The 25,394-nt window shown below is 41.3% G+C and overlaps 1 protein-coding gene and 1 pseudogene across 2 annotated transcripts in view; one reads left to right on the top strand and one right to left on the bottom strand.

The window, feature by feature from the left end:
- The window catches only part of BLOC1S6 (biogenesis of lysosomal organelles complex 1 subunit 6), a 54,558-nt gene that overhangs the window by 15,745 nt on the left and 13,419 nt on the right, over positions 1 to 25,394 (top strand). Inside the window, exon 1 of one of the 2 annotated variants that reach the window (XM_036842565.1) lies at positions 23,013 to 23,203. The exons of the other annotated variant lie outside the window; for it this stretch is intronic. Within the exon in view, the coding sequence (XP_036698460.1) occupies positions 23,122 to 23,203 (82 nt within the window). The 5' untranslated portion in view covers positions 23,013 to 23,121. Of the gene's footprint in view, positions 1 to 23,012; positions 23,204 to 25,394 lie in introns of those variants that run through there. 2 annotated transcript variants of the gene reach the window in all.
- On the bottom strand, positions 1,074 to 2,072 carry LOC118890163 (annotated as a pseudogene).

Below are 25,394 nucleotides of genomic sequence, written 5' to 3'. Positions count from 1 at the left end.
AACAGGCTGGTGGGTGGGTCCAGTCCTGGTGCTAACAAGCTAGAGGGAGGACTCCAGAGTGGCACTTGCTAGCACCAATGTCCTTCTGGTAGATGATTCCCCAAAATGGATGCTGCCAGTGTCTGTGTCCCCAGGGTGAGCTCCAGTTGCCTCCTGCTTCTCCAGGAGGCTCTCCCAGATCAGTAGGTGGGTCTGACCCAGGCTCCTTTTAAATTACTCCTTCTGTCCTGAGACCCAGTGTGTGTGAGATTTTGTGTGCGCCTGTTAAGAGTGGACTCTGTTTCCCACAGCCCTCTGGGTCTCCCGAAAGTAAGCCCCACTGCCCTTCAAAGTCAAACGTTTTGGCGACTCATCTTCCTGGTGTAGAACCCCTGGGCTGGGGAGCCTGATATGGGACTCAGACCTCGTGTTCCTTGGGGAGAGCCTCTGCAATTGTAATTATTTGTGGGTCACCCACCCCCGGGGTATGAGTCCTGGCTACACCACGTCTCTGCCCCTCCTACCCTCTCATTGTGATTCCTTCTTTATATCTTTAGTTGTAGGAGATTATTTCTGCTAGCCTCCAGGTCTTTCTCATCAATAGTTTCTCTGTAAGTAGTTGTAATTTTGGTGTGCCCATGAGAGGAGGTTGGCTCAGGGTTTTCCTACTCTACCATCCTGGCCACACTCCCACATTTTTCTTTTAAATAAAAGAGGTTATATTTATGAACACTTTAAGACAACTTGGGAAATATGCAGTAAAAGAGAATAAATCCTTCAAATTACAAAGATTTTGGTAATATGCAAACTGCCAATCCATCTAAATTTGGCATATCCAATCTACTTACGTAGTAATTTTTGTTTAAGTAGTAATTTGTTTAAGTAGTAATTTTCCTAACAAAATTCAGTTGGAGAACCAGTGATATATTTATGCCTTCGACAAAGATAACAAGTATGGTATTGCTGTGGTTGAGAAAAGAGAATATAAATCCTGGCTATCTTATTGTTCTGGCTCATCAAAACTCAAAGAACACGTGAGGTTCTGTCATGTCCAGTGAGGTTAGGCAAATGTAATAGGGTTACATACTGTGTTGTTATATGTTTTTATCATATAAATGGTCTGGTTGTTCCTCTTCTTCTCCATTAGGACAATATATAGGCAATAATAAATTTTAATAGGAATCCTTATATGCAGGCAGTTTAGAATCTCTGAGCAATTTTTATGTCCAAGTACAGAGCCATTTACATAGCTTATATTGTGCTTTGTGTCCACACTTGCGGTCCATATGCCGTCCTATCTGTGCTTCCCATTTGTCCAGGCATTTTAGTTCCAGGCCAGACTCTGGCAACATCACGGGTTGAAATTGTTCTAGGTCTCCTGTGGATTTTTGCTTGACCATGAGTAGGAGGCTGGCCTTTAAATCCCCATGTTGTCATGATGCCTTGAAAACCTTTACCAATATCGTTTTTGTTGTGACATTCATATACTGTCTGGGAGAAAATGAGCAGCATATTGAGGAGTGCCTGGTTTAATGACAGCGCTGTCTGTTGCATGAAAGGTTTTAACTTTCCATACTGGCAGCAGTCCAAGTTCTCAGTACATTTCCAATAGAGATGCGGAGTTATAGCCATGTGTTACAGTTTTTCCTCCTACAGTTAGGGCTGCCATTTTCCCATTATGGTTTTCCTTTGGAGTATATTTTAGGATGTGACAGTCTTGTATCTGAAGTAATGTGAGCATATGCTTTTGAACATCCTTGGTCCATAAAGGCATCATGCCCAGCTTCAGTGTGATAAGGCCAACTTTAGAGAAACCTGGTTCCCAAGGATATAAAGGCCATGGTTCATCTTTCAGAGGACGCAGTTTACTTACTAATTGGGCTTTATTTTTACCGGAGATCAACTGCTTAACGAATGGGACATTTTCTTTGCAAAGGTGCCTGTCCTAGCAAGTACAGCTCTTGCTGTGGAGACTTCTAAGCGGAAGCCGGATGTTTCTTCTCCTCCCCAAGCCCTGAGCAAGCAGCCAGGCTGCCTGTGCCTCAGGCCAGTACCTGGGCATTGGTTTGTGTCAGCAGTCTCCAGCCAGGCATTCTGTGGCTGGGAAGGGGTCCTCCTGAGACACTTCTGGGCGCCCTACCACTCTGTTTTCAGGGCTTCCCTGCTGTGAGTCAGATATCCGGGAGCCATTCACCCAACAATCTGTGAATTAGAACTTACACCTCTTGCTTAACTGAAACTTTCTGCCTGTTGTAACTCCCCATTTCCCTCACCCCCAACCCCTCACCACTCCACTCTTTGATTATATGAATTTGACTATTTTAGATACCTGATATCAGTGGAATCATGCAGTATTTGTCTTTCTATGACTGGCTTATTTCACTTAGCACAATGTCCTCCAGATTCATGTATCTTATTGCATATTGCAGGATTTCTTTCTTTTTAAAGGTGGAACAGTATTCTGTTGAATGTGTATATCACATTTTCTTTATCCATTTATCTGTCATTGGACATTTGTTTCCACATCTTTGCTCTTGTGAATAGTGCTGCAATGAACATAGAAGTGCTAATATCTTTGAGATCCTGATTTCAATTCTCTTAGATAAATACCCAGAAGTAGGATTGCTGGATCATATGGTAGTTCTGTTTTGAATTTTTTGAGGAACCTTCATACCGTTTTCTATAGCAGTTGTACAATTGTGCATTCCTAACAACAGTGTGCCAGAGTTCTAATTTCTTCTTAGTTTATCCAGTTGGTGTATAATTGTTCATAGTAGTCTTTTATGATCCTTTTAATTTCCATGGCATCAGTTGTATGTCTTTTCTTCCATTTATGATTTTATTTATTCGAATCTTTTCTTTTTACCTTACTCAGTCTAACTAAGTAAGGTAAAGAAGCCCGCGCACTGCAACAAAGAGTAGCCCCCGCTCACCGCAACTAGAGAAAGCCCACACACAGCAACAAAGACCCAAAGCAGCCAAAAAAAAAAAAAAAAAAAGTGATAACTAAGAAAATAGGGCTGTTAGTGTTAGTGTAGAATAGAGATAGTGTGTTCTCTAAGGTCAGACAGCCAAGTCTTACACCATTCACTGCAATTGATATGATCATTATAATAATTTATATAGTCAATATGTGCTTAGACATTGGAAACCCAAAGATAAAAGAGACAGACTTACTTCTTTTAACCATGGCATGTACAATCACGTATTTACCTGGGTGACCATGGGCAAGCTGCTAACCTCTGTGAGCTTTAGTTACTCCATTTGTAAAATAAAGACGATATTACTGTTATATTCCTTCTAGGGTTCTGGTGGAGCCTAAATGAGATTAACCATGTAACACAGTGCCTGTTGTATACTAAGTGCTCAATAAATATCAGTTTGTCTTTTCTAAAAGGTTTACTAACCATTCTTGGTAGCAACATCCAATTGCTGATTCCTTTAATTTTTGGTACAGTTTTAACTCTGTCTAGTTTTGGATCTCTAACTTTTCGCTTATTCCTGGTTTTTTATCATGCCCATGTAGTTTTCTTCTTAGAGTCCTTTGAAGGTTGCACCATATTTTTCTTCCTTTCAATGCTCATGTATATTGGCGTCTTTTTACTAACTTGCTTATTTAAGTGTGTATTTATCCAAGCATTTTATTTTTTCCAGCTTAGATTATATTCTTGCTCTTGAGTTATTCAAATACATACTAAGTTTAGAATACCTACTAGTTTCTGGAAAATTTGCCAGAATTATTCATGATATTTGGGGAAACCCTCTAGATATAGAAGGAAACCAATTCCTTCTCTGCTCTTTTTTTTTTTTTTTTCAGGTGCATTTGATTTTGTAGATGAGTCTGGAAGCATTAGTTGCAAAGGTATGCATTTGCCTCTCTGGTTACATGAGAGAATAGAAATGTACAAAGAAGCTCAAGTAAGCTTGTGCTGTTCTGAGGAAGAGCTTTCATGCAATCTGCAGATACTAGGTTCCATTAGAAAGTCAGTATCCCCTCTCTACCCCACTGCTGCCAATAACTAAAGCTGCTGAAGAAGAGTGAGTTTGTGGTGTGTCTCCCCACCTTTTCTACCTTTCTTTACTTTGAACTCTCAGTGTCCTCTGAGAGTTTCCTGTCCTTTCTTTTGTTTTCTCAAACAAAGCCTTCCTTGGGCAGAATTGTCAAATGAACTCCCCTGTCAGCATTCCCTTGGCTGCCTACTCCTCTTCCTTTACTCCTCTGTGCAGGCCTCTCCCCTCTTCTTGCACAGCCCCCAATCCTCAGTCAGGGTTCAACCAGAGAAACAGAACCAGTAGGAGGTATATTTAGAAATTTACGCCTGGAATTGGCTTACATGATTGTGGTGGCTGGCAAGGCACACTGGTAGGGTAGACCATCAGGAAGGGCAGACTGGGACTCCTGGGCATCAGCTGAAGCTGTTATCCACAGAGGAATTTCTTCTTCAGAGAAACCTCAGTTCTGCTCTTAAAACCTTTTAACTGATTGAAACAGGCCCACCAGATTATCTTCCTTAAAGAATCTTCCTTAAAGTCAACTGATGACGGATTTAATTCACATCTACAAAACACCTTCACTGTAACACCTAAGTTAGTGTTTGATTAAATAACTGGGGACTATGTCTAGCCAAGTTGGTGTATAGAACTGACCACCACACCTCATTTCCTTTAAGATTTGGCTTTTACATACTGGCTTAATTGGTAACTAGAATGTTAATTGACGGAAGCTGAATACCTCTCAGGGATATTTTCATTTTATGAAGAAATCTTTATGAACCAAAGGAATGAAACAATAATAATAATAAAAAAAGCTAAGGTATGTGTGATTTGGGGTGGAGTAGGGATGGGAATGAAAACCACTGCCTATTCAAAAGACCAGGACTGCCCACAGGTAGAAGGGAAAACACTGCTACTCTAGAAGATTTGGGGCAAATAGTATTTAAAGAGAGAGAACTCTTAGTAGATGAAATATCTAGTTACTTGGAATCATTATTGACTGTGACAACCCTGAGTTGTTTCTTATGTCTGTGTGAATCCCATTGCAAGACCCAAGTGATGTTAAAGGAGTCCTTGCTGAAGGGGGAAAGGCCATCTTACTGAGAGAGGACTGGACCCCAGCCAGCAGAAGGTATCTAGTGTTAATGGTGGCTGAGGAGGAGGGTACACTGATTCTCTCTTCTCTTCCTCACCCAGCAGCTATCTTGTTGCAGTCATGCCTACTTTTTTCTTTTCCCTTTTTCCCAGTCTGCTAGCATACTCCTGTGAGTGAAACGAAAGCTTTTTAAATGTTTAAATTTTTTATTTATTTTTGGCTGTATTGGGTCTTCATTGCTGCGCGTGGGCTTTCCCTAGTTGCGGCGAGCGGGGGCTACTCTTCATTGTGGTGCGCGGGCTTCTCATTGCGGTGGCTTCTCTTGTTGCGGAGCACGGGCTCTAGGTGCGTGGGCTTCAGTATTTGCAGTGCAGGGGCTCAGTAGTTGTGGCTCGCAGGCTCTAGAGCCCAGACTCAGTAGTTGTGGTTCATGGGCTTAGTTGCTCTCTGGCACTTGGGATCTTCCCAGACCAGGGATCGAAACTGTGTCCCCTGCATTGGCAGGTGGATTCTTTTTATTTATTTATTTATTTATTTTTTATTTTTTGGCAGGTGGATTCTTTTTTTTTTTTTTTTTTTTATTATTTATTTATTTATTTTTGGCTGTGTTGGGTCTTCGTTTCTGTGCGAGGGCTTTCTCCAGTTGCGGCAAGTGGGGTCCACTCTTCATCGCGGTGCGCGGGCCTCTCATTATCGCGGCCTCTCTTGTTGCGGAGCACAGGCTCCAGACGTGCAGGCTCAGTAGTTGTGGCTCACGGGCCCAGTTGCTCCGTGGCATGTGGGATCTTCCCAGACCAGGGCTCGAACCCGTGTCCCCTGCATTAGCAGGCAGAGTCTCAACCACTGCGCCACCAGGGAAGCCCCGGCAGGTGGATTCTTAACCACTGTACCACCAGGGAAGTCCCCGAATCCTTTTTTTTTTTTTTTTTTTTTTAATTATTATTTATTTATTTTTGGCTGTGTTGGGTCTTCGTTTCTGTACGAGGGCTTTCTCTAGGTGCAGCAAGTGGGGGCCACTCTTCATCGCGGTGCGCGGGCCTCTCACTGTCTCAGCCTCTCCCGTTGCAGAGCACAGGCTCCAGACGCGCAGGCTCAGTAGTTGTGGCTCACGGGCCTAGTTGCTCCGCGGCATGTGGGATCCTCCCAGACCAGGGCTCGAACCCGCGTCCCCTGCATTGACAGGCGGACTCCCAACCACTGCGCCACCAGGGAAGCCCCCCCCGAATGCTTTTTAATGTTATTTTTAAAGCAGGCATCCATTGATTCTGTGGCAAGACTGCTAGTTGCTTTCCAACATCCACTTTCCCCTTCTTCCCAATGTTTATCTGTGTACATGGTTGTTCTGGAAAGACTACCACTTGCGGCCTCTCAACAACTAAGTGTGGCATGTGGCAAAGTTCGTTCAATGGGATTTGTGTGGAAGTATATACCTAATTTCAGGTCATGGCGTGGAGAGGGTGTGTCCTCTCTCTCCAACCCTTCCTTTCCATTCTGCTGCCTGACATGTGGACATGGTGGGGTTCTCTGGGTCATACAGATGAGGCCAACACTCAAGTGATGACAGAGTTAACAAGCTGCAAGGAGTCTGTGTCCCTGTGTGTGAGAGATAGACTTCTATCTTGTTTGAGCCACTGTTACCTTGGTCTTTGTTATAGCAGCTGAATATGTACCCTAACTAATATAAATCCTACCATAGGCAAAATACTGAACTAGGCAATGAATGTCTAAAGATGAGTAAAACAACTTGACAGTGCAAGTCTTTATTTATTTATTTAATTTATTTATTTTCGGCTGCGTTGGGTCTTCGTTGCTGCGCACGGGCTTTCTCTAGTTGTGGCGAGCGGGGGCTACTCTTCATTGCGGTGCACGGGCTTCTCATTGTGGTGGCTTCTCTTGTTGTGGAGCATGGGCTCTAGGCACGCAGGCTTCAGTAGTTGTGGCACGCAGGCTCAGTAGTTGTGGCTCGTGGGCTCTAGAACGCAGGCTCAGTAGTTGTGGCACACGGGCTTAGTTGTTCCACGGCATGTGCGATCTTCCCCGACCAGGGCTTGAACCCGTGTCCCCTGCATTGGCAGGCGGATTCTTAACCACTGTGCCACCAGGGAAGCCCGACAGTGCAAGTCTTGAGAAAGTTAACAACCTAGTGAGAGAGACAAATAAAGTCTCAATAACTATAATAAAGAGTAGACTATGGTAACTGTCTGATGGAGATATAAATAAAACCTGGTAGAAGAGATTAATTCTGGTTGTGGTATTAGGAAGGACTTCTTAAATAAGGTGACATGCAACCTGGGATTTGGACAGTGAGTTGAATTCTGATAAATGGAAGAGGATAAATATGGCATCTCAGGCAGAAAGAATAGTATGTGTAAAGGCAAAAAGACAAAAAATGCACACGTGTATAGAAAATAACCAGCAGAAAAGGCAGAATGTCAGTGAATGCAGAGGAGGAATAGCCCAATTAGATAGGGACCAGATTGTGATGGCCCCTGAATGTTATATTAAGGAATCTAGTTTTGGATGTGTTGAACTTGAGGTGGGAATGGAAGGAATGTCCAGTAGGTAGCAGGAAATTAGATTCTGAAACTCAGAAATGAGGAGCTCAGAAGTGAGATGAGAACTGGAGATGTAGATCTGGGTGTCATCCATATCTAAGGGACAAAGTGAAATAGACAAGGAAGAAAGTGCAGAGTGAGAAGAGGGTGAGGAGGAAACATAGGCCACATCTTTTGAGGTGTGGGGAAGGGGAAGGTGGCAGAAAAGGAGTCAGTGAAGGAAACCAGAGGGTGATCAGATAGGAAGGTGATCAGGCTTAAGGAAAGGTATGGTCATGTACATCAAGGAAGTCGTAAATGACCTCAGTTTACTCCCTTGTAGTGTCAAAATCATACTTTCATTATTAACCCATCGTTTCCTCAGCATTCCCAACTTAGAAGCAGATCTCTTCAAGAATACAGTAGTTATCTAAATTCTTTTGGACTGCTTCAATACATCCTGCTTTTCTCTTGGCTTGTGAATCTGTAGGGAATGAGCAGAAACTAACCATAGTGGATGCTATGGTGTGCTGCCCAGATCCCTCCTTCAGGACAGAGGTGCTAATTCTCCTAGCTGTTGGGCATGTTGACTGCTGATGGCTCACACATCTGAGTTCCTTGCTGAAGGGTGCTAATTTGCCCGAATTCACACCTGTTCTCAGGGTATGCCTGCATCCAGTGATTAGTTGATGCAGGGGTACAAAGGTTCAGCCCCTTGCCTCTATTTGAGACAACTCAAAGCGTCATTTGTAGTTCCAGAGCTCCCCACAAGATCACCTGAAGCCTCTGATGCAACTCCTAAGCAGTTCAACTCATCCCCTTCCACCCCATCCTACTTCCTTCACTGTCTTACAGGTATTGTTCCTGAAAGTACCCTCCAGTAAGCCTCCTGCATGGAAATCTATGCTTCAGAATCTGTTTCTGAAGGAATTCCATCTAGGAAAGTTGGTGCCTGTGCTGTCTTAGCAATGACAGCCCATTGGCTGGCTAGCAATGTGGATTCCATCAGTGGTAGTAGATGGAATGTTGATGGTGCATGGCATGCTGCATCTGTGCAGTTGTTAAAACTTTCACTGGTGGAGAGCTGGGATAGAACTCTAGTGGAAGGGATGTACTGCAAGGTATAATAACTTAGGTCTTTGAGATGTTTGAAAGAAGTAGTAAATATAAGGGCTACAGAATTAAATGGCTCTTGCTGTATGCTATTGAAACATTGGAGAAAAAATAGTGAAATACTGAGGGCGATTATCCTCCAATTCATGATGAAATGTGAAAGCCAAAAGCCCTCCTTGGCAGCATACAAGCAAACTCTCAAATCCTGCAGCCAGACATCAGCAAAAGTTTAAGATCAAGGCCAGGACTTTTTAATAGCAGCAGAACTCCATCGAAGAATGAATTCTGAGCCACGACAAATCAGGGTCTCGAATGAGTAGGAGTGGAAGCCTGAAACTTGAGATGGGGATATCTCACCTGGGTTGATGAAGTTAAAAATCTTGAATCCTCAGATTCCCCTGGACCCTCTGGGCCTGAACAAGTAGGCCTTTTCTTCCTTTTAAAGGCCAGTGATCCTCCTGTACTTGAAGATGATGTAGAAACCCTTCCCTTGTAAGATAATATGCACCCACTCCCCATAATCAACCCCCATCTCCCATCCTGGCTACCAGACTAATTAGTAGGGTCAAATAACAATATATCCTAGCACTTTCCTTAGCTTCTAAGGGAGGAAATGGACCATATGCTAAAGGAGCTACCGGATGTAGCCAACATGTATTGGCAGGAGCTGAATGAGTATATATGAGATTGGATTCTAAGGATGCTGGTTTATTGGGGGTGAGATAAGGTATAACATTGGATAAGGAAGAATTTATGAATATGGGAGCATCCTTCTATAACACAGGCTTTAACACCTTGGAAAATAGTGTCAACTTGCTGCAAGGATGGTTTTTGAGGAAGATTTGAAAAAGTGAAATAGAAAATTCACACTGCTTTGGAAGACAGAGATTAAAAGGCTCAGAGATATGTGCATTCTAGAGTAGATATATGAGTCTGAAAAACCTTCCTGCTGCCTATGTTCTGAAAAAGAATCCAGATGATATTCCATTGACTAAAGTGGTAAGGAATGTGCTGGTAAACGGGGCACAAGAATCACTGAGAAACTTAATGGTAACTACCTCAGTGGTAACTAGGTCAGGCAGGGCTTCAGAAGTGATAGCCATGGAGATGGTAGGATCCTAAAGTAACATAGGCCAAGAGGTAGCACCAAACCCATCAGAAGCAAAGTGGATGCAATTATAATGATAAGCAGAAAGGGTAGAGTGGCCCTTAGAGGAGTCTGACACAGAGAGCTATAGAGGTTAAGAGATCGTGTGTCTAGGGTCAAGATGAATGGACAACCAATAAAGAGTTTTGAGTATTGCTCAATCTGTAAGATAAAAAGAAATCAAGAATGGATGATCAGGAGGCAGAGGGCCGCCACCCAAATAAAAAGTCGTGATTACGGGGGCTTCCCTGGTGGCGCAGTGGTTGAGACTCTGCCTGCTAATGCAGGGGACACGGGTTCGAGCCCTGGCCTGGGAAGATCCCACATGCCGCGGAGCACCTAGGCCCGTGAGCCACAACTACTGAGCCTGCGCGTCTGGAGCCTGTGCTCCGCAACAAGAGAGGCCGCGATAGTGAGAGGCCCGCGCACCGCGATGAAGAGTGGCCCCCGCTTGCCACAACTAGAGAAAGCCCTCGCACAGAACGAAGACCCAACACAGCCAAAAATAAAATTAATTAATTAATTAAAAAAAAAAAAAAAAAAGGAAATCAGGCTTTAAAACTCCGAACAGGACAAGCCTTCTAAACAGGATTCCCCTTTATCCCATTACCTTTAAAAAAAAAAAAAAAAAGAAAGTCGTGATTCCATGCCGAGTCTCTGTGAGTCAGTTTTCAGATCCAAAGCCCAAAGGGCGTAGTCTGCTTTATTAGCTGTATCCTTGCCAGAGAAGATTAATATGATCTCAGGTACAGACTGTTGATGTGATGAATTCATTTTTTTCTGTCCTGGTAAGGAGAATAAGAAGCAGTTTGCACACAGATGGACACAGCAATATACATTTATGTTCTTGTCCTAGGGCTATGTTAACCTTCCATCCTCTGATATAATATAGAACAAAGGGGCCTGGATCACCTGGAGATGCAAGATATCACATGGGAACAAACTAGTGGTTACAAATGGGGAGAGGGAAGGGGAGAGAGACAAGATTGGGATAGGGGATTAAGAGGTACAACGTACTATGTATAAAATAAATAAGCTGGGACTTCCCTGGTGGTCCAGTGGTAGACAATCTGCCTTCTAATGCAGGGGACATGGGTTCGATCCCTGGTCGGGGAACTAAGATCCCATGTGCCACAGGGCATCTAAGCCCGTGCGCCTCAACTAGAGAGCCCGCGTGCCGCAAACTACAGAGCCCACGTGCTCTGGAGCCCGCGCGCCACAACTCGAGAGAGAAAACCCGCACGCCACAACTAGAGAGAAGTCCACACGCCACAACAAAAATCCCGTATGCCGCAACTAAGACCCAACACAGCCAAAAATAAAATAAATAAATTAAAAAAATAAATACTAAAAAAAAGCTACAAGGATATATTATACAGCACAGAGAATACAGCCAATATTTTATAATAATTTTAAATGGAGTATAATCTATAAAAATTTTGAGTCACTATGTTGCACACCTGAAACTGATATAATATTTTAAATCAACTATACCTCAATTAATTACAAAACAGATTTTAGTTCATCACAGTGAAGAATCTCTTAACAATTATAAATCCTCAAAAGTAACAGGCCACTTAGTGAAGTAATGAGTTTTTCATCCCTAAAAACTATTCAAAAGGGGTTGACAGTAATTAAGGATTTCTATATTGGAAATGAAAAACAGCAACAGAGTTATAGACACAGAGAACAAAAGGGTGGTTGCCAGAGGGGAGGGGGTGGATGCAGGATAGAAATAGGTGAGGGGAACTAAGAGGTACAGACGTTTAGATCAAAATAAATGAGTCACGGTATGAGATGTATAGTGTGTGGAATATAGTCAGTAACTATGTAATATCTTTGTATGATGACAGATGGTAACTAGACTTATCGTGGTGATAATTTTGAAATGTATAGTAATATCAAATCACTATGTTGTATAACAGGAACTAATACAGTATTGTTGGTTAATTATACTTCAAAAACAAAAAGCAAACTCATAGCAAAAGAGATCAGGTTTGTGGTTACCAGAGGTGGGGGTGGGAGAAATTGGAGGAAGGGAGTCAAAAGGTACAAACTTCCAGTTATAAGATAAATAAGTACTAGGGATGTAAGTTACAATGTGATAAATATAATTAACTGCTGTATGTTACGTATGAAAGTTGTTAAGAGAGCAATCCTAGGGGTTCCCCTCAGAAGGAAAAAATTTTTTTCTATTTATTTAATGTTGTATCTATGTGAGATGATGGATACTCACTAACTTATTGTGATAATCATTTCATGATGCACGTAAGTCAACTCATGCTGTACATCTTAAACTTATACAGTGCTGTATGTCAATTATATCTCAATAACACTGGAAGGAAAAACCATTGTTTAAGAGAGCCTGTTGAGGGGGCGACATGGCAAGAGCGGCCTCTGTTTGTTAAGAGTGGTCCTCAGTCGACAGCCAACAAAAAAATAAGGACTTCCAAGTCCTACACCTGCAAGGGACTGAATTATTCGAACAACCTAAATGATCACTTCCTCCTTGAGCCTCGAGATGAGGATACAGCCAGCTGACACTTTGATTTCAGCCTTATGAGACCCTGAGCAGAGAACCTAGACAAAATGTGCCAGACCCCTAGCCCACAGAAGCTCTGAGATAATACATCTGTGCTGTTAAAATTACTGAGTTTGTGGTAATACGTTATGCAGCTGTAGCAAAGTAATACAGGCCTTGTAAATATTTCTCCCTCCAAGTGTTTCTCCTTTGTCAATTGGCATGATATTAAGCTTTGTCAGTAGGAGGTGCTGGAGAGACATTGCAAGAGGAGGGTTTTTTCCTCTCTCTTCTTGATTCCCATGTGCTTCTCTCACTGGTGCTCCTGAAGTGTATGCTGCTTCTACAGCTCCCGGCTCCTGCCGTGCACGCAATTTCTGCAGTATCTGCTACTGTGTGCCAATAGCACACAGTACCTCCCTGTGGGTAGTTTCTTCTAGCATCCCCTAGAGTGGCTTTGCAGTTACGAGGTGGGGCATCTCCCTGTAGCTGGCTTCCCTCAGTATCTCAGCAAGTTCTGCTGGTGTGGTACCATAGCAAACTTCTCCACCATCCAGTGAGCCATAGCTATTCTGTCTCCAGCAAGATCTGGATCTTAGTCTTGGTGAGCTGGGGGCGGATCATACTTGCTCTCTCTGAGCCCCAGAGTTGTAACTGCTCCTTATATTTGCTATTATTGTGTTCTTTAGATTTCTCTTCATTTCCTACTGGCCAGTCCTGCATTACTCCAGTGTCTATTATAGTGAATAATTCTTTATATTAAACCTTCTCCATTCACATTACTTGTGGGTTTTCTCTCCTGATTGGACCCTGACTGGCATACCCAACAAAGCTGGAATACTGGTAGGACACTCCAGTGGGGAGCTAGGACCAGACAGGAGAGCCAGTTGCTGCTTCAGTTGCCTCCTGAAGCAGAGAGGAAGGAGGGACAAAGGCCCTGATTTCTTCTTTCCTCTCTCCTTCCAATCTCTCAATATTGCAGCCTCCAGTCTCTATCAGTGCCCCGCACTGGCCAAACCCATCTGGAAGCCAGCTGACACAGGGGCCAGAGAACATGGGTGCCTGCAGTACAGAGCAGAACAGGGGAAGGTGAGGAGTGGGTCTGAGGGCCACCAGGGCTGGAAAAATCCTGCATAGTCCCTGACATTAAGGAATTAGTTGTGCTAGGTTAATGATGAAATATAGAGGGATTATATTTATCTCTAAGTAAATTAAATGAGTGTATTTTTCTCCTGGAAACACATAATAAAGACTTCTATGAAATCTTAAAAGGAAAAATGACATTTTGAAATCTTTAGCTGTTAATAAAAATTAATGCTTTTAATGTGCTCTTTCATTAGTAAATTAAGTGAGCAGTTTAGAAGAGAATACTTTGGATGAAGATAAGTAAATAATTAATTTTAAAGACAGCACTTTCATAAAGTAATTCAAAAGATGTTGACAAGAAATGTACAGGAAGCCCAAAGACTAGAGCAATAATTTAAAAATAAGTTGATCCACTGGAATTTTTAAATTGAAAAAGGAATTGGAGACTCTGAACTTTCTGTATTATTGACCTCATATTACAAGAAATTGAATTTTTATATATCATTTCACCATCTGGTCTGAAGAATCTTTGGAAATTATTCTTGTTTAGCAACAGAAATACTTTGAAGATCTTGAACATTTATAGTAACAAATAAGGATTATTTTGGAAAGCTAATGTATGTACTACTTTTAGCAATTTTGAATTAAGCATGATTAATATATCCTAGCTAATTTAAATAAATCTATCCTAAAAAGAAAGCTGAGTACTGGAATAATTTATGCTGCCTATAGTCACTGATAATCCCACTTTCTGCATCACATAGGAAGAGAATAAAGCAGAAATGGTTGGTGGCCACTTTGATATCTACACACTAAGATAATAAATGAATTTTGTGAAAACCCCAAAGTGGAAGAATCATTGTCTTTTGAACCAATATAAGCATATTAAAAGAGAATTTAAAGATGTAAAGTTCTTCAATGAATAAAATTTTCACCACTAGTTTTACTAATAGTCGAGAAGCAATGATGATATTTAAAATGATTACCACTCAATATTATGAATATTCCTTTACTCATGAATAACATCATGAGTCAGACATCATAATGCTAAAAAGAAGAAGAAAATAAGACACCTCGTTCCCCCGTCCCCCCCAGTAGAGGCAGAATATTGACAGTGGTATTCATGGTAAAGAAAGCCGTTGGTGTTGGTAGTGATCTCTATACTTCAAGAAACAATCATCTCACTCTGCAAGCCTGGAACTTCAGTTGCCAGCTTAGCCAGTGGAGATTTACCCCTAAAAAGCTACCTTATTGTATGACATTGACTTGTACAAAAGAAGTGAGTTTGTAATAAAACGTAATTGCCAAACCCTCTGATATTCACTTAATTCATTTAGTCTCTCTTATCTCACCATGGAAGTCTACTTAAGAAGCCAAATAACAGTCGAAGGGTTACTTAAGAAACCTAAAACCTATTTAAGAAACCAAATTAAGGTTGGTGAATATATGTAACTGATAAAGTTAATTTGTATATGGGGACCCACAAAATGGAAGCCACCCCAGTGGCCTGGCCCATGTCACATAACAAAACCTAAGTCAGCCTACACTTACAGAAACACCTGTCAGGGAATCCTAACGTATACCACTCACAATCCTCCAACTCAGCTTTAGCTAGCTTACCTTACCCTAGAAAATAGGACCTGCTGGCCTTATAAGGAAGTCCCAACTTTCTAGCCAATCATGCCCTGTTTCCACATTGCCTCTTCTTTATTTTTTTTATTTGTAAATTTTTTTGTTTTGAAGTATAGTTGATTTACAACATTGTATTAGTTTCAGGTGTACAGCAAAGTGATTTGGTTTTATATATATATCTATATTCTTTTTTTGGATTCTTTCTATTATAGTTTATTACAAGATATTAAATATAGTTCCCTGTGCTATACAGTAAATCCTTGTTTATCTGTTTTATAGATGGTATTGTACATCTGTTAATCCCATACTCCCAGTTTATCCCTCCTCCCCCTTCCCCTTTGGTAACCATAAGTTTGTTTTCTATGTCTGTGAGTCTCTTTCTGTTTTGTAAATAATTTCATTTGTACTATTTTTTAGATTTCACATATAAGTGATATCATATAATATTTGTCTTTCTCTGTCTGACTTACTTCACTCAGTATGACAGTCTCTAGGTCCATCCATGTTGCTGGAGATGGCATTATTTCATTCTTTTTTGTGGTTGAGTAATATTCCATTGTATATATGTACCACATCTTCTTTATCCATTCCTCTGTAGATGGACACTTAGGTTGCCTCCATGTCTTGTCTAATGTTAAGTAGTGCCACTATGAACATTGGGGTGCATGTATCTTTTTAAAAAAAATTTTATTGGAGTATAGTTGATTTACAATGTTGTATTAGTTTCAGGTGTGTGGCAAAGTGAATCAATTATACATATATCCACTCTTTTTTAGATTCTTTTCCCATATAGGCTATTACAGAGTATTGAGTAGATTTCCCTGTGCTATACAGTATGTCCTTATTAGTTATCTATTTTATATATAGTAGTGTGTTTATGTCAATTGCAATCTCCCAATTTATCCCTCCCCCCAATCTGTGACTGTTTCTGTTCTGTAAATAAGTCCATTTGTGCCATTTTTTTAGATTCCACATATAAGCGATATCATATGATATTTGTCTTTCTCTGTCTGACTTACTTCACTCAGTATGACAAACTCTAGGTCCATCCATGTTGCTGCAGATGGCATTATTTTGTTCTTTTTTATGGCTTAGTAATATTCCACTGTATATATGTACCACACCTTCTTTATCCATTCCTCTGTCAATGGACATTTAGGTTGCTTCCATGTCCTGGCTCTTGTAAATAGTGCTGCAATGAACACTGGGGTGCATGTATCTTTTCGAATTATGGTTTTCTTCCGATACATGCCCAGGAGTGCGATTGCTGGATCATATGGTAGCTCTATTTTTAGTTTTTTAAGGAACCTCCTTACTGTTCTCCATAGTGGCTATACCAGTTTACATTCCCACCAACAGTGTAGGAGGGTTCCCTTTTCTCCACACCCTCTCTAGCATTTATTATTTCTAGACTTTTTGTTGATGGCCATTCTGACTGGTGTGAGGTGATAGCTCATTGTAGTTTTGATTTGCATTTCTCTAATAATTAGTGATGTTGAGCAGCTTTTCATGTGCCTGTTGGCCATCTGTATATCCATCTGTCTATTTAGGTCTTCTGCCCATTTTTTAAAAATATCTTTTTAAAAAAAATATATTGATTTATTTTTGGCTGCGTCAGGTCTTAGTTGCAGTGTGCAGGATCTTTTGTTGCGGTGCATGGGCTCTTTGTTGCGGTGTACAGGCTCCTCTCTAGTTGTGGCATGTGGGCTTCTCTCTAGTTGTGGCATGCAGGCTCCAGAGCGCGTTGGCTCTGTAGTTGCGGCACGCAGGCTCAGTAGTTGTGGTGCATAGGCTTTGTTGCCCCGCGGCACGTGGGATCTTAGTTCCCCGACCAGGGATCGAACCTGCATCCCTTGCATTGGAAGGTGAATTCTTAACCACTGGACCACCAGGGAAGTCCCTGCCCATTTTTTGATTGTCTTTTTTTTGTTATTGAGTTATATGAGCTATTTGTATATTTTGGAAATTGAGCCCTTGTTGGTCGCATCATTTGCAAATATTTTCTCCCATTTTGTGGGTTGTCTTTTTGTTTTGTTTATGGTTTCCTTTGCTGTGCAACATTGCCTCTTCTAATGTCCTATAAAACTCACTCTTGCTCTAAATCCCTCTGTACAAAAGGCTCTGTACTCCCCCAATCCATGGATTGTTTTCCTTTAAATAAAGGACATCAAACTCGTTACTAAATTGTTCTAGTTTTGTCATTTGACATAAACGAGGCACTAATAACAGAAATAATACTGTTTCTTCTGGCACGTAATACGTACTTAGGGACTGCTATTATTTGCAATAGTGCTTCACAGCTTACAGATCCTTTTCATATGTCTTATTGAGTGTTTAATTCTCACAAGAAATATGTCAAGTAATGGGTCTGGTATTATCATCTCCCTGTCTCTTTTACTTATGGGAAAGAATACAGAGAGATTAAGTGACTTGACTAAAATCTCATAACTGATATAGTTGATATCTATTGCTTTGGTTGGGCCAATTTCCTTTCTCATTTTGGTAACATGACTCTGATTTTCCTTTAAGGAACTACACCTGTGCCTTTCGGTAACTCCTAGCAGGACTGTCAATCAAGGGGCTTTGCCTCTTTCTGTTACATATGACCCACACTAGCCCATCAGATCTCTCTATATCCCCCTGGATGCAGAGGCTGCTCCTCGGTATTTACCTGAAGGCGTTGAAAACTTATGTATGCACAAAAACCTGCACCTGGATGTGTACAGCAGCTTTATTCATAATTGCCAAAACTTGGAAGCAGCAATGATGTCCTTCAGTAGTGAAAGAATAAATAAACTGTGGTACATCCAGACAATGGATTATTACTCTATGCCAAAAACAAAATGAGCCATCCATCCACGAAAAGACATGGAGGAACCTTAAATGCATATTGCTAAGTGAAAGCAGTCTGAAAAGGCTACATACTATATGATTCCAAATACATGACATTCTGGAAAAGGCAAAACTATAGAGTAAAAAGATCAGTGATTGCCAGGGATTAGAGCAGAGGGAGAGCTGAATGGGCAGTGCACAGAGGATTTTTAGGGCAGTGAATCTACTCTGCATGATACTATGGTGGTGGATACATGTCATTATACTCGTCCAGTTTCATAGAATATACAACATGAAGAGTGAACCCTGATGTAAACTATCAATTTTGGGGGATAATGATGTGTTAATGTAGGTTCATCAATTGTAACAAGTGTAGCACTCTGGTGGGGGACGTGATAATGCATGACAGTACAAGGTGTCTTTGTACCTTCCTTTTAATTTTGCTGTGAACCTAAAACTGCTCTTAAAAAAGTCTCTCTCTCTCTATATGTATATGTATAGCTGATTCACTTTGTTATAAATCAGAAACTAACACACCTAAAAAAGAAAAAAAAAGTCTATTTTAAAATATCAAAAGCTATTGCTTTTGACCACTGCATATATTTTACAAACTTTTTGGTGGCAAGGTTAGGAGAATGTGTTGGTGAAATAATCCATGGAAGAATATGTTTTTTAGATAATGCAAGAAAGGAATGACGGAAATGTAGTAGAGTTGCATTGGGTGGAAGAATTTTAGTACTTTGCTAATGTGAAAGAATATTTCTCATGTAAATGTAAGAAAAGTGGTTAAAACTGCTGAGACACCTTTTCGGGTTGGTTAACCACAGACAAATGGTAAACTGTTTTTTTTTAATACCCCCACTTCTCTGGTTTTCTACCTTCAGTTTCCTTCTTTCCTTTTTATTATTTTGCAAGCACATCACCCTGTATGAATGTTTTCAAATTTTCAACACTTTAATCCACTAGAAGGATAAGGTAAGGTCATGGGCTGTAACATCTTTCTCCTGTGTATTTTCCCCTTTTCCATCCCTTTTCTCTGCAGCCCCTGGTCCCTGCATCTTTCTTGCTCAAATCTTTTTGTCTCCCTACCCCCATTCTTTCTTTTGTTTTTGGAAAAGGATGGAGAGAGATGAGGGGAAGGTACAAGCAAATCCTGTGAGAGAATTAGGTCAAACTGGGATAGATTTTTTATCAAATCTTAGCACATTCTAAATATAGGACATGCTGATCAACAAAAGGAATAGAAAATATTCATGTATTAACATGTTTATTTCTTTACTTGAATCTGCTACCTACCTACTCTCCTTTTGTTAGCAAAAATAATGTAGGAAAATTTAAGGAAAACAGAAAAAACTGAAAAATGGATAAAAGGGTTTGTGTATTTATTGCATAAGATTTGCTCTCCCTCTTTTGGATTTTAAGTTTCTTGAAATCCAATGACTTAGTTTCCTTTTGCTATGAATATATACAGCATTTAGCTCTTTCTGACTATCATTTCTTTGGACTAACTTCTCCAGAGCTATATGACTACATTTTGTGTTATCTTTTGTCATTGTAAGTTCTTTTGCTCTAAAAGATTATACAACACCTTTCTCCATTAGGTTCTTTTACTAACCATTTAATCTATGTTATTCTTGTCTTCCCCAAAAGACAGCACCTTGAGGTCCTTGAGTCTGAAGTATACTTTTGCTACTTATGGTGTCTTTGTTTTTCCTGTTGGAAGTCTTTACTAGTTTTTGTCTGCATATTACATTGACCTGTCCTTCAAGGTACAGCTTAATTTCCTCTATTAGGTTTTTAAAATTTCTCTAGTTACTTCCCAATCATGCACTACACAACTGCACATCTGTGGCTGGTTGAATAATGCCCCCTGCAAAGGTGTCCACTTTCAATTCCCCAGAATCTGTGAATGTTACCTTACATGGCAAAAGGAACTTTGCTGATGTGGTTAAATTAAGGACCATGAGATGGGGCGATTATCCTGGGTTATGCTGGTGAGCTCAGCGTAATCACAAGGGTCCTTACGAGAAAGAGGCCAGGATAGGAGAGGAGATGATGCAACAATGGTAGTAGAGGGAGAAAAGGCAATGTGATGTGAGGCCGTGAGCCAAGTAATGCGGTTGCCCTCTGGAAGCTAAAAAAGGCAAGGCAGAGGATTCTTTCTCAGAGCCTCCAGAAGTAACTAACCCTGCCAACACCTTGATTTTAGCCCACAGAGACTGATTTTGGACATTTGACCTCCAGAACTGTAAGGTAATACATTTGTGTAGTGTTACACAAGTCTGCGGTCATTTGTTACAGCAGCAATAGGAAACCAGTATGACATCATTATGTATTTTATATTCTTCTAGGTCTGTTCCACATAATTTAGTACTTTACTGTCATCCTCTCTAATTCTACTATGTGTAATTGGTAGAATATAAATTCCTGGTGGTCAGGAACAAGCATTTTTACTTTTTTTTTTTTTTTTTAAACACCCTACAGTGTCTAGTCCCGTCTTAGGTACTCAGCTGTTTGAAGTGGGTTATAACTTTGGTGCATAAAAGAGAATGGCCACTACCAATGGGGAAATGAAAGGCATTTCAAAAGAAATATATAACTCAACAAACTGTGTTTACTTCCTTGGCATCAAATTCCAACCTTTTCATTTTGAGCTTTGTGTCACATGCAGTGCTAGGTGCACAGTATTTGATTAATGGAGGCTGGAACACAGAGTGCCCTCAACAAGCACTTGATGCACTGAGCTGAAATCTGTGGGGGTAAAGAAGGAAAAGGAGAAAGAGAAAAGCAACGTGGGTCTGGCAGAAAGTCCTCCTTGTCTATTTGGCCAATTCATTTTTGTCACATTAAGTAAAGTTAAAATGCTTTACAAGAACATTCACTCTTTTAAATGTTCTTTTTTGCTTAACATTTTAATGTTCAATTAATTTCATCCATTAAATTTAAATAACCAGTATTTAAAAATCCAAGTAATATGCTTAATACTGTGCTAAGAGATAAAGAGGTTACAGACCACCTGTAGAACAAGGGTCTATTCCAGAAGGTCTTAGTATCTAGTTAGGAGATAATACTAACAATCAGCTAAGGTTACCAGGCATTTATCAGGTGCCATCTTGTGTGATTCAGACTTTGGAGATTATAGATATTTGGAATTTGGGGCTCGAAAATCAATACCTCATTCAGCAAATACTCATTGAGAACCTATTATGGTTTTCTGTGAATAAGAATTTCTGTTTGTGATAGTTTATTTCCCTTATCAGTTATCTTCCCAGCTGATCCAGCTGATTTAAGGGAGGTCAACAAAATGCTGATCTCACAGGGTGGTTTTGAGGATGAGATGAGATGAGCCTTTGTGGCCATCTGGTGGACTCTGAGGAGCCATTTGAACACGTGTATATACCTGTGCACACACACACGTGTTTTATGTGCAGTATTGTGACTCATAATAAGAAATATATATTTGGTCTTTATCCTCCACAGAGCTTTTAAAATCCTTGGAATTTTCTTTGATGAGAGCAATAAACATGTCTTTTGTTTTGTTAAAAAAAAAAAGAATTTCTGTTTGGAGTTTGCAATTTGATAGAGGAAGAGAAGTAACGAATACAAGAATGGATTAAGTGCTAAATAGCAGGAGGATGCTTTGTAGTTGGGAAAAGGTTATTACTTTCTGAGAGTTGAAAGGGGAGGCAGGATTGTGAATGATTTCAAAGTAAAGGTATTATTTAGGCCGAGCCTTGAAAGATGAGTAGGACTTTGAAAAGAATAAAATATTCCAGGCATGAAAGGGCATAGTTTTCAAAGGATGTTTGAAGGGTAGTACATTACTTTCCTATTGAAGTAGTAACAAATAACCACAAACTTAAAGCAATACAAATTTGTGTGTTATCTTAGAGTTCTGTAGGTCAGAAGTGCAATACAGCTCTCACTGGGATAAAATTGAGGTGTTGGCAGGGCTGAGTTCCATTCTAGAGGTTCTAGTGGTGAATCCATTTCCTTGTGTTTTCCAGCTTCTAGAGGTCACTGGTAACCCTCTTCCTCTATTTTCGATGCCAGCAATGTTGCATTGCTCTAGTCATTCTTCAAAGTCACATCTCCCTCCTAACTCTCTTCTTGTGCCTCCCTTTTCCAGCTTGAAGGCCCTTGTGATTATGTTAGTCCCACTCAGTAACTCCGGGTAATCTATTTTACAGTCATGGGACTAGCAACCTTAATTACGCTTTTGCAGTGAAACAGCATATTCACAGGTTCTGGGGGTGAAGTCTGTGGACATCTTTGGTGGGGGCATTATTCTGCTTACCACAGGTAGTAAGGAGCAGCTAATCTTGAGAGGAAAGAAGGCCAAAAGAGGAAGGGGTACGAATGCACTGATAAGGGCAATGGGGAGCAGGTGCAAGTTTCTGAGGTTTGAGATAAATTCTCATTTTTTTTGAAAACAGCTTTGCCTGCAACATAGAAAAAATTGTTTGGACAGGCAATTTTGGGGTGCAACATTAGGAGGCCACTATTACAGTCTAAGAGGGTCTAAGGTAAGGAGGGCATAGCTGATCACTTTATTTGGTCTGAGGTTGCATCTGCCCATTTCTAAGTGTTTTTCATCAAAATTCATGACATCATCCCACAGGATCTCAGCAAGTGCAGTTTCCGGTTATTTGGCTGAATTTGTTCAGGTAGATTGATGCTACAACGCAGGCCTTAAATCGTTCACCTACAATCAACAAGAGGAGAGATGAATCCTGGCAAACCCCCAATTAGCAAGGCTAAAGAGAGCTAAACACTGAATTTTTTATGGGTCCAAATCTCAGGGAAAGCACGCAGTCCTTCTTCCTAAGGTGTTTCCTTAACAAGGACACAAAACTGAAAAGCTGCGCCTTCCCGTCACCGCCCCTTCCATCCCCCCACCACCATCGGAGGCAGGCACGTGAGCCCCGCCCAGCTGACTCTACTGACACCGACCGACCAGATTAGGACGTCCGGCCGGAACCCCCGAAGCGCCGGGGGTGGGTGGATGGAGGAGGCAAAAAGCGGGAGGGCGGGCCCGCGGTCACGTGCCCCGACCCGTCTTCCGCTTCCGTCACTTCCGGGTGCGACCGTCGCTTCTGTCCCGGTGGGCTCTGTACGCGTTCGGTGCTTCCTCACTGTACCTGACAGTCTGTACTACTGCCCCTTCCCTGTTCCCAGCGGGAGGGACATGAGTGTCCCTGGGCCGCCGTCCCTGGACGGGGTCCTGGCAGGGCCACCCGACGGCCTGGAGGCCGGGGGCCCGACGCCGGGTACGTGCTGTGGGGCGGGGCGGGCGGGACCCGAGTGGGTGGGTCTCCGGGCCGCCCCGCGGGAATAAGATGCTTTCGGCAGCTGCCGACCCGAGGCTCTGGCCCCAGCGTGGAGCTAGGGAACCTTTCCGACCCTCCTGGCCAGACGAGGAGGCAGGAAACGAGATCTGGGGGGAAGCGGTGTTTGGGGTGCTGTTGGTGGGGGTTGATGGTGAAGCCATTCTGAGTTTGTGTATTGACTCCAGCACACTGTTGGCTATTTGTTACACGTTAGTGGTTGAGGATGAATTTACCAGAAGGATGATTGGTTTGTAATTAAGAGAATTGATGTATCCAGTATTATTGCACACTCACTCATGAAATGATTATCTTGCTTTTTGACCTTACTGCGTCCTTCTTCCAGCAGTCTTTCTCAACCCGAGTTCGAGGAGAGATTTAAACCCTAATGGCCTAGAGTATCTATTGAATGTAATGAATCGACTTGCTCTGCATCCATAATGATACTATGTTTGTACTATGCTAGGGAGAACTGAGAAGATAGTCACTCAAAGCAGTTTCTGTGTTCTGTGGTTCAGATGAGGAACCCTAGGTGAGAAAGGCTTCAGGACTTTGGATGTGCCTTTACTTGTACTTCCTGTTCCAGAAATATAGGGGTTACCCCAAAATAGTGCTCTCAGCCCTTTCTTGGTGGTGCTTTTCCTCAGTGACCTCTCTCTCGTCACACCTTCCTAAGTTGCATCTATAAATATCACTTCCTTGTATATAAGTGCAGGTTGGGTCTCTCTCTGCTTGCTGGGTACTCTGACATGGTTATTGTGCACTAATCTCACACACAGCATGTACATAAATAAAAGTAGATGTCTGATCCTATTAATGGTGCCAAGTCACTATCACTTGAAACTTTGACATTACTCTTTTTTTTTCAAGAATAAATTATTTTATTGAGGTATAATCTAGATTCACAAATCAAAGGGTATATAACTTGATGAATATTATTATCCAGATCAAGAAACAAAACACCACAGCATCCTAAAGTTGTTCCAGTTACTCTCTCAGTTTGATGAAATTATCGATCTTCTATTTTTTTTTTTAATCAGTCATCAATTTTATACACATCAGTGTTTGACATTACTTTTGACTCTTTCCTCCCACTTGCCTCCTACCTCTGTTTAGCCCAGGGGATTCTACTGTACAATTTACATCTCCTCTTTGTATTTTCACCTTTACAACAACAGTTGTAAGGCTAGTCCACCTCCAGTCTCTTATTTTTCATTCCATCTATCCCACTGTCACATCACTGCCCCAAGATAAAACTCCCATCATGTCATTTACTTGCTTGAAAACCTTAAATGGCTCCTTACTAAACTAAGAGCCAAACACATTATCTTCGCATTCAGGGGTCCTCATAGGCTGGCCACACGGCCTTAGAGCTCACTACTGCATATGTCTCATGCTCCAGACACCCCAAACTAACCTGTCTTTCCAGAGCCATCCTATATTCCCACCTTTCTTCATGCTGCTTCCTTTACCATATTGCATCCCTTCCTCTCCTGCCTTAGAATTCTTACCCATTTGGAAATAGTAGCCCTCATAGGTTGCTGATGGAAGTGTAAATTGGTGACATCTCTTAGGAAAGCAGTTTTGCAATGTCTGTTAAAAAATGCATAAACACCTTGTTCCATTAATCTATTTATAAGAATTTATTCTATAGAAACAGTGACATGAATATGCAAAGACAAGCAAGGAAGCTCACTGCAACATTGTTTGAAAAAGCAAAAAGCGGAATAGGTGTCTTATTTTCTTTGTCTTAGTCTACTCGGGCTGCTATAATAAAATAACATAGGCGGGTGGCTTAAACAACAGACATTTATTCCTTGAAGTTCTGGAGGCTGTGAAGCCCAAGGTCTAGGTGTGGGCAAACTATGTTCCTGGTGAGGACCCTCTTCTGATCTTGCACATGGCTGCCTTCCACTGTGTCCTCACATGGTGGAAGGAGAGAGTTCTGGTCTCTCTTCCTCTTCTTTTAAGGTCAGTAATCCCATCATGGGGACCCTACACTCAGACCTCATCTAAACTTAATTATTTCCCAAAGACCCCCACCTCCAGATACCATTACATTGGAGGTTAGGGCTTCAACATATGAATTTTGGGGGAAGGACACATTTAGTCCATAACAATAGGGAACTGGTTA

The sequence above is a fragment of the Balaenoptera musculus genome, chromosome 2 (genome assembly GCF_009873245.2).
Source record: "Balaenoptera musculus isolate JJ_BM4_2016_0621 chromosome 2, mBalMus1.pri.v3, whole genome shotgun sequence".
Taxonomy (NCBI): domain Eukaryota; kingdom Metazoa; phylum Chordata; class Mammalia; order Artiodactyla; family Balaenopteridae; genus Balaenoptera; species Balaenoptera musculus.
This window is presented reverse-complemented; position numbering and strand designations above follow the sequence as displayed.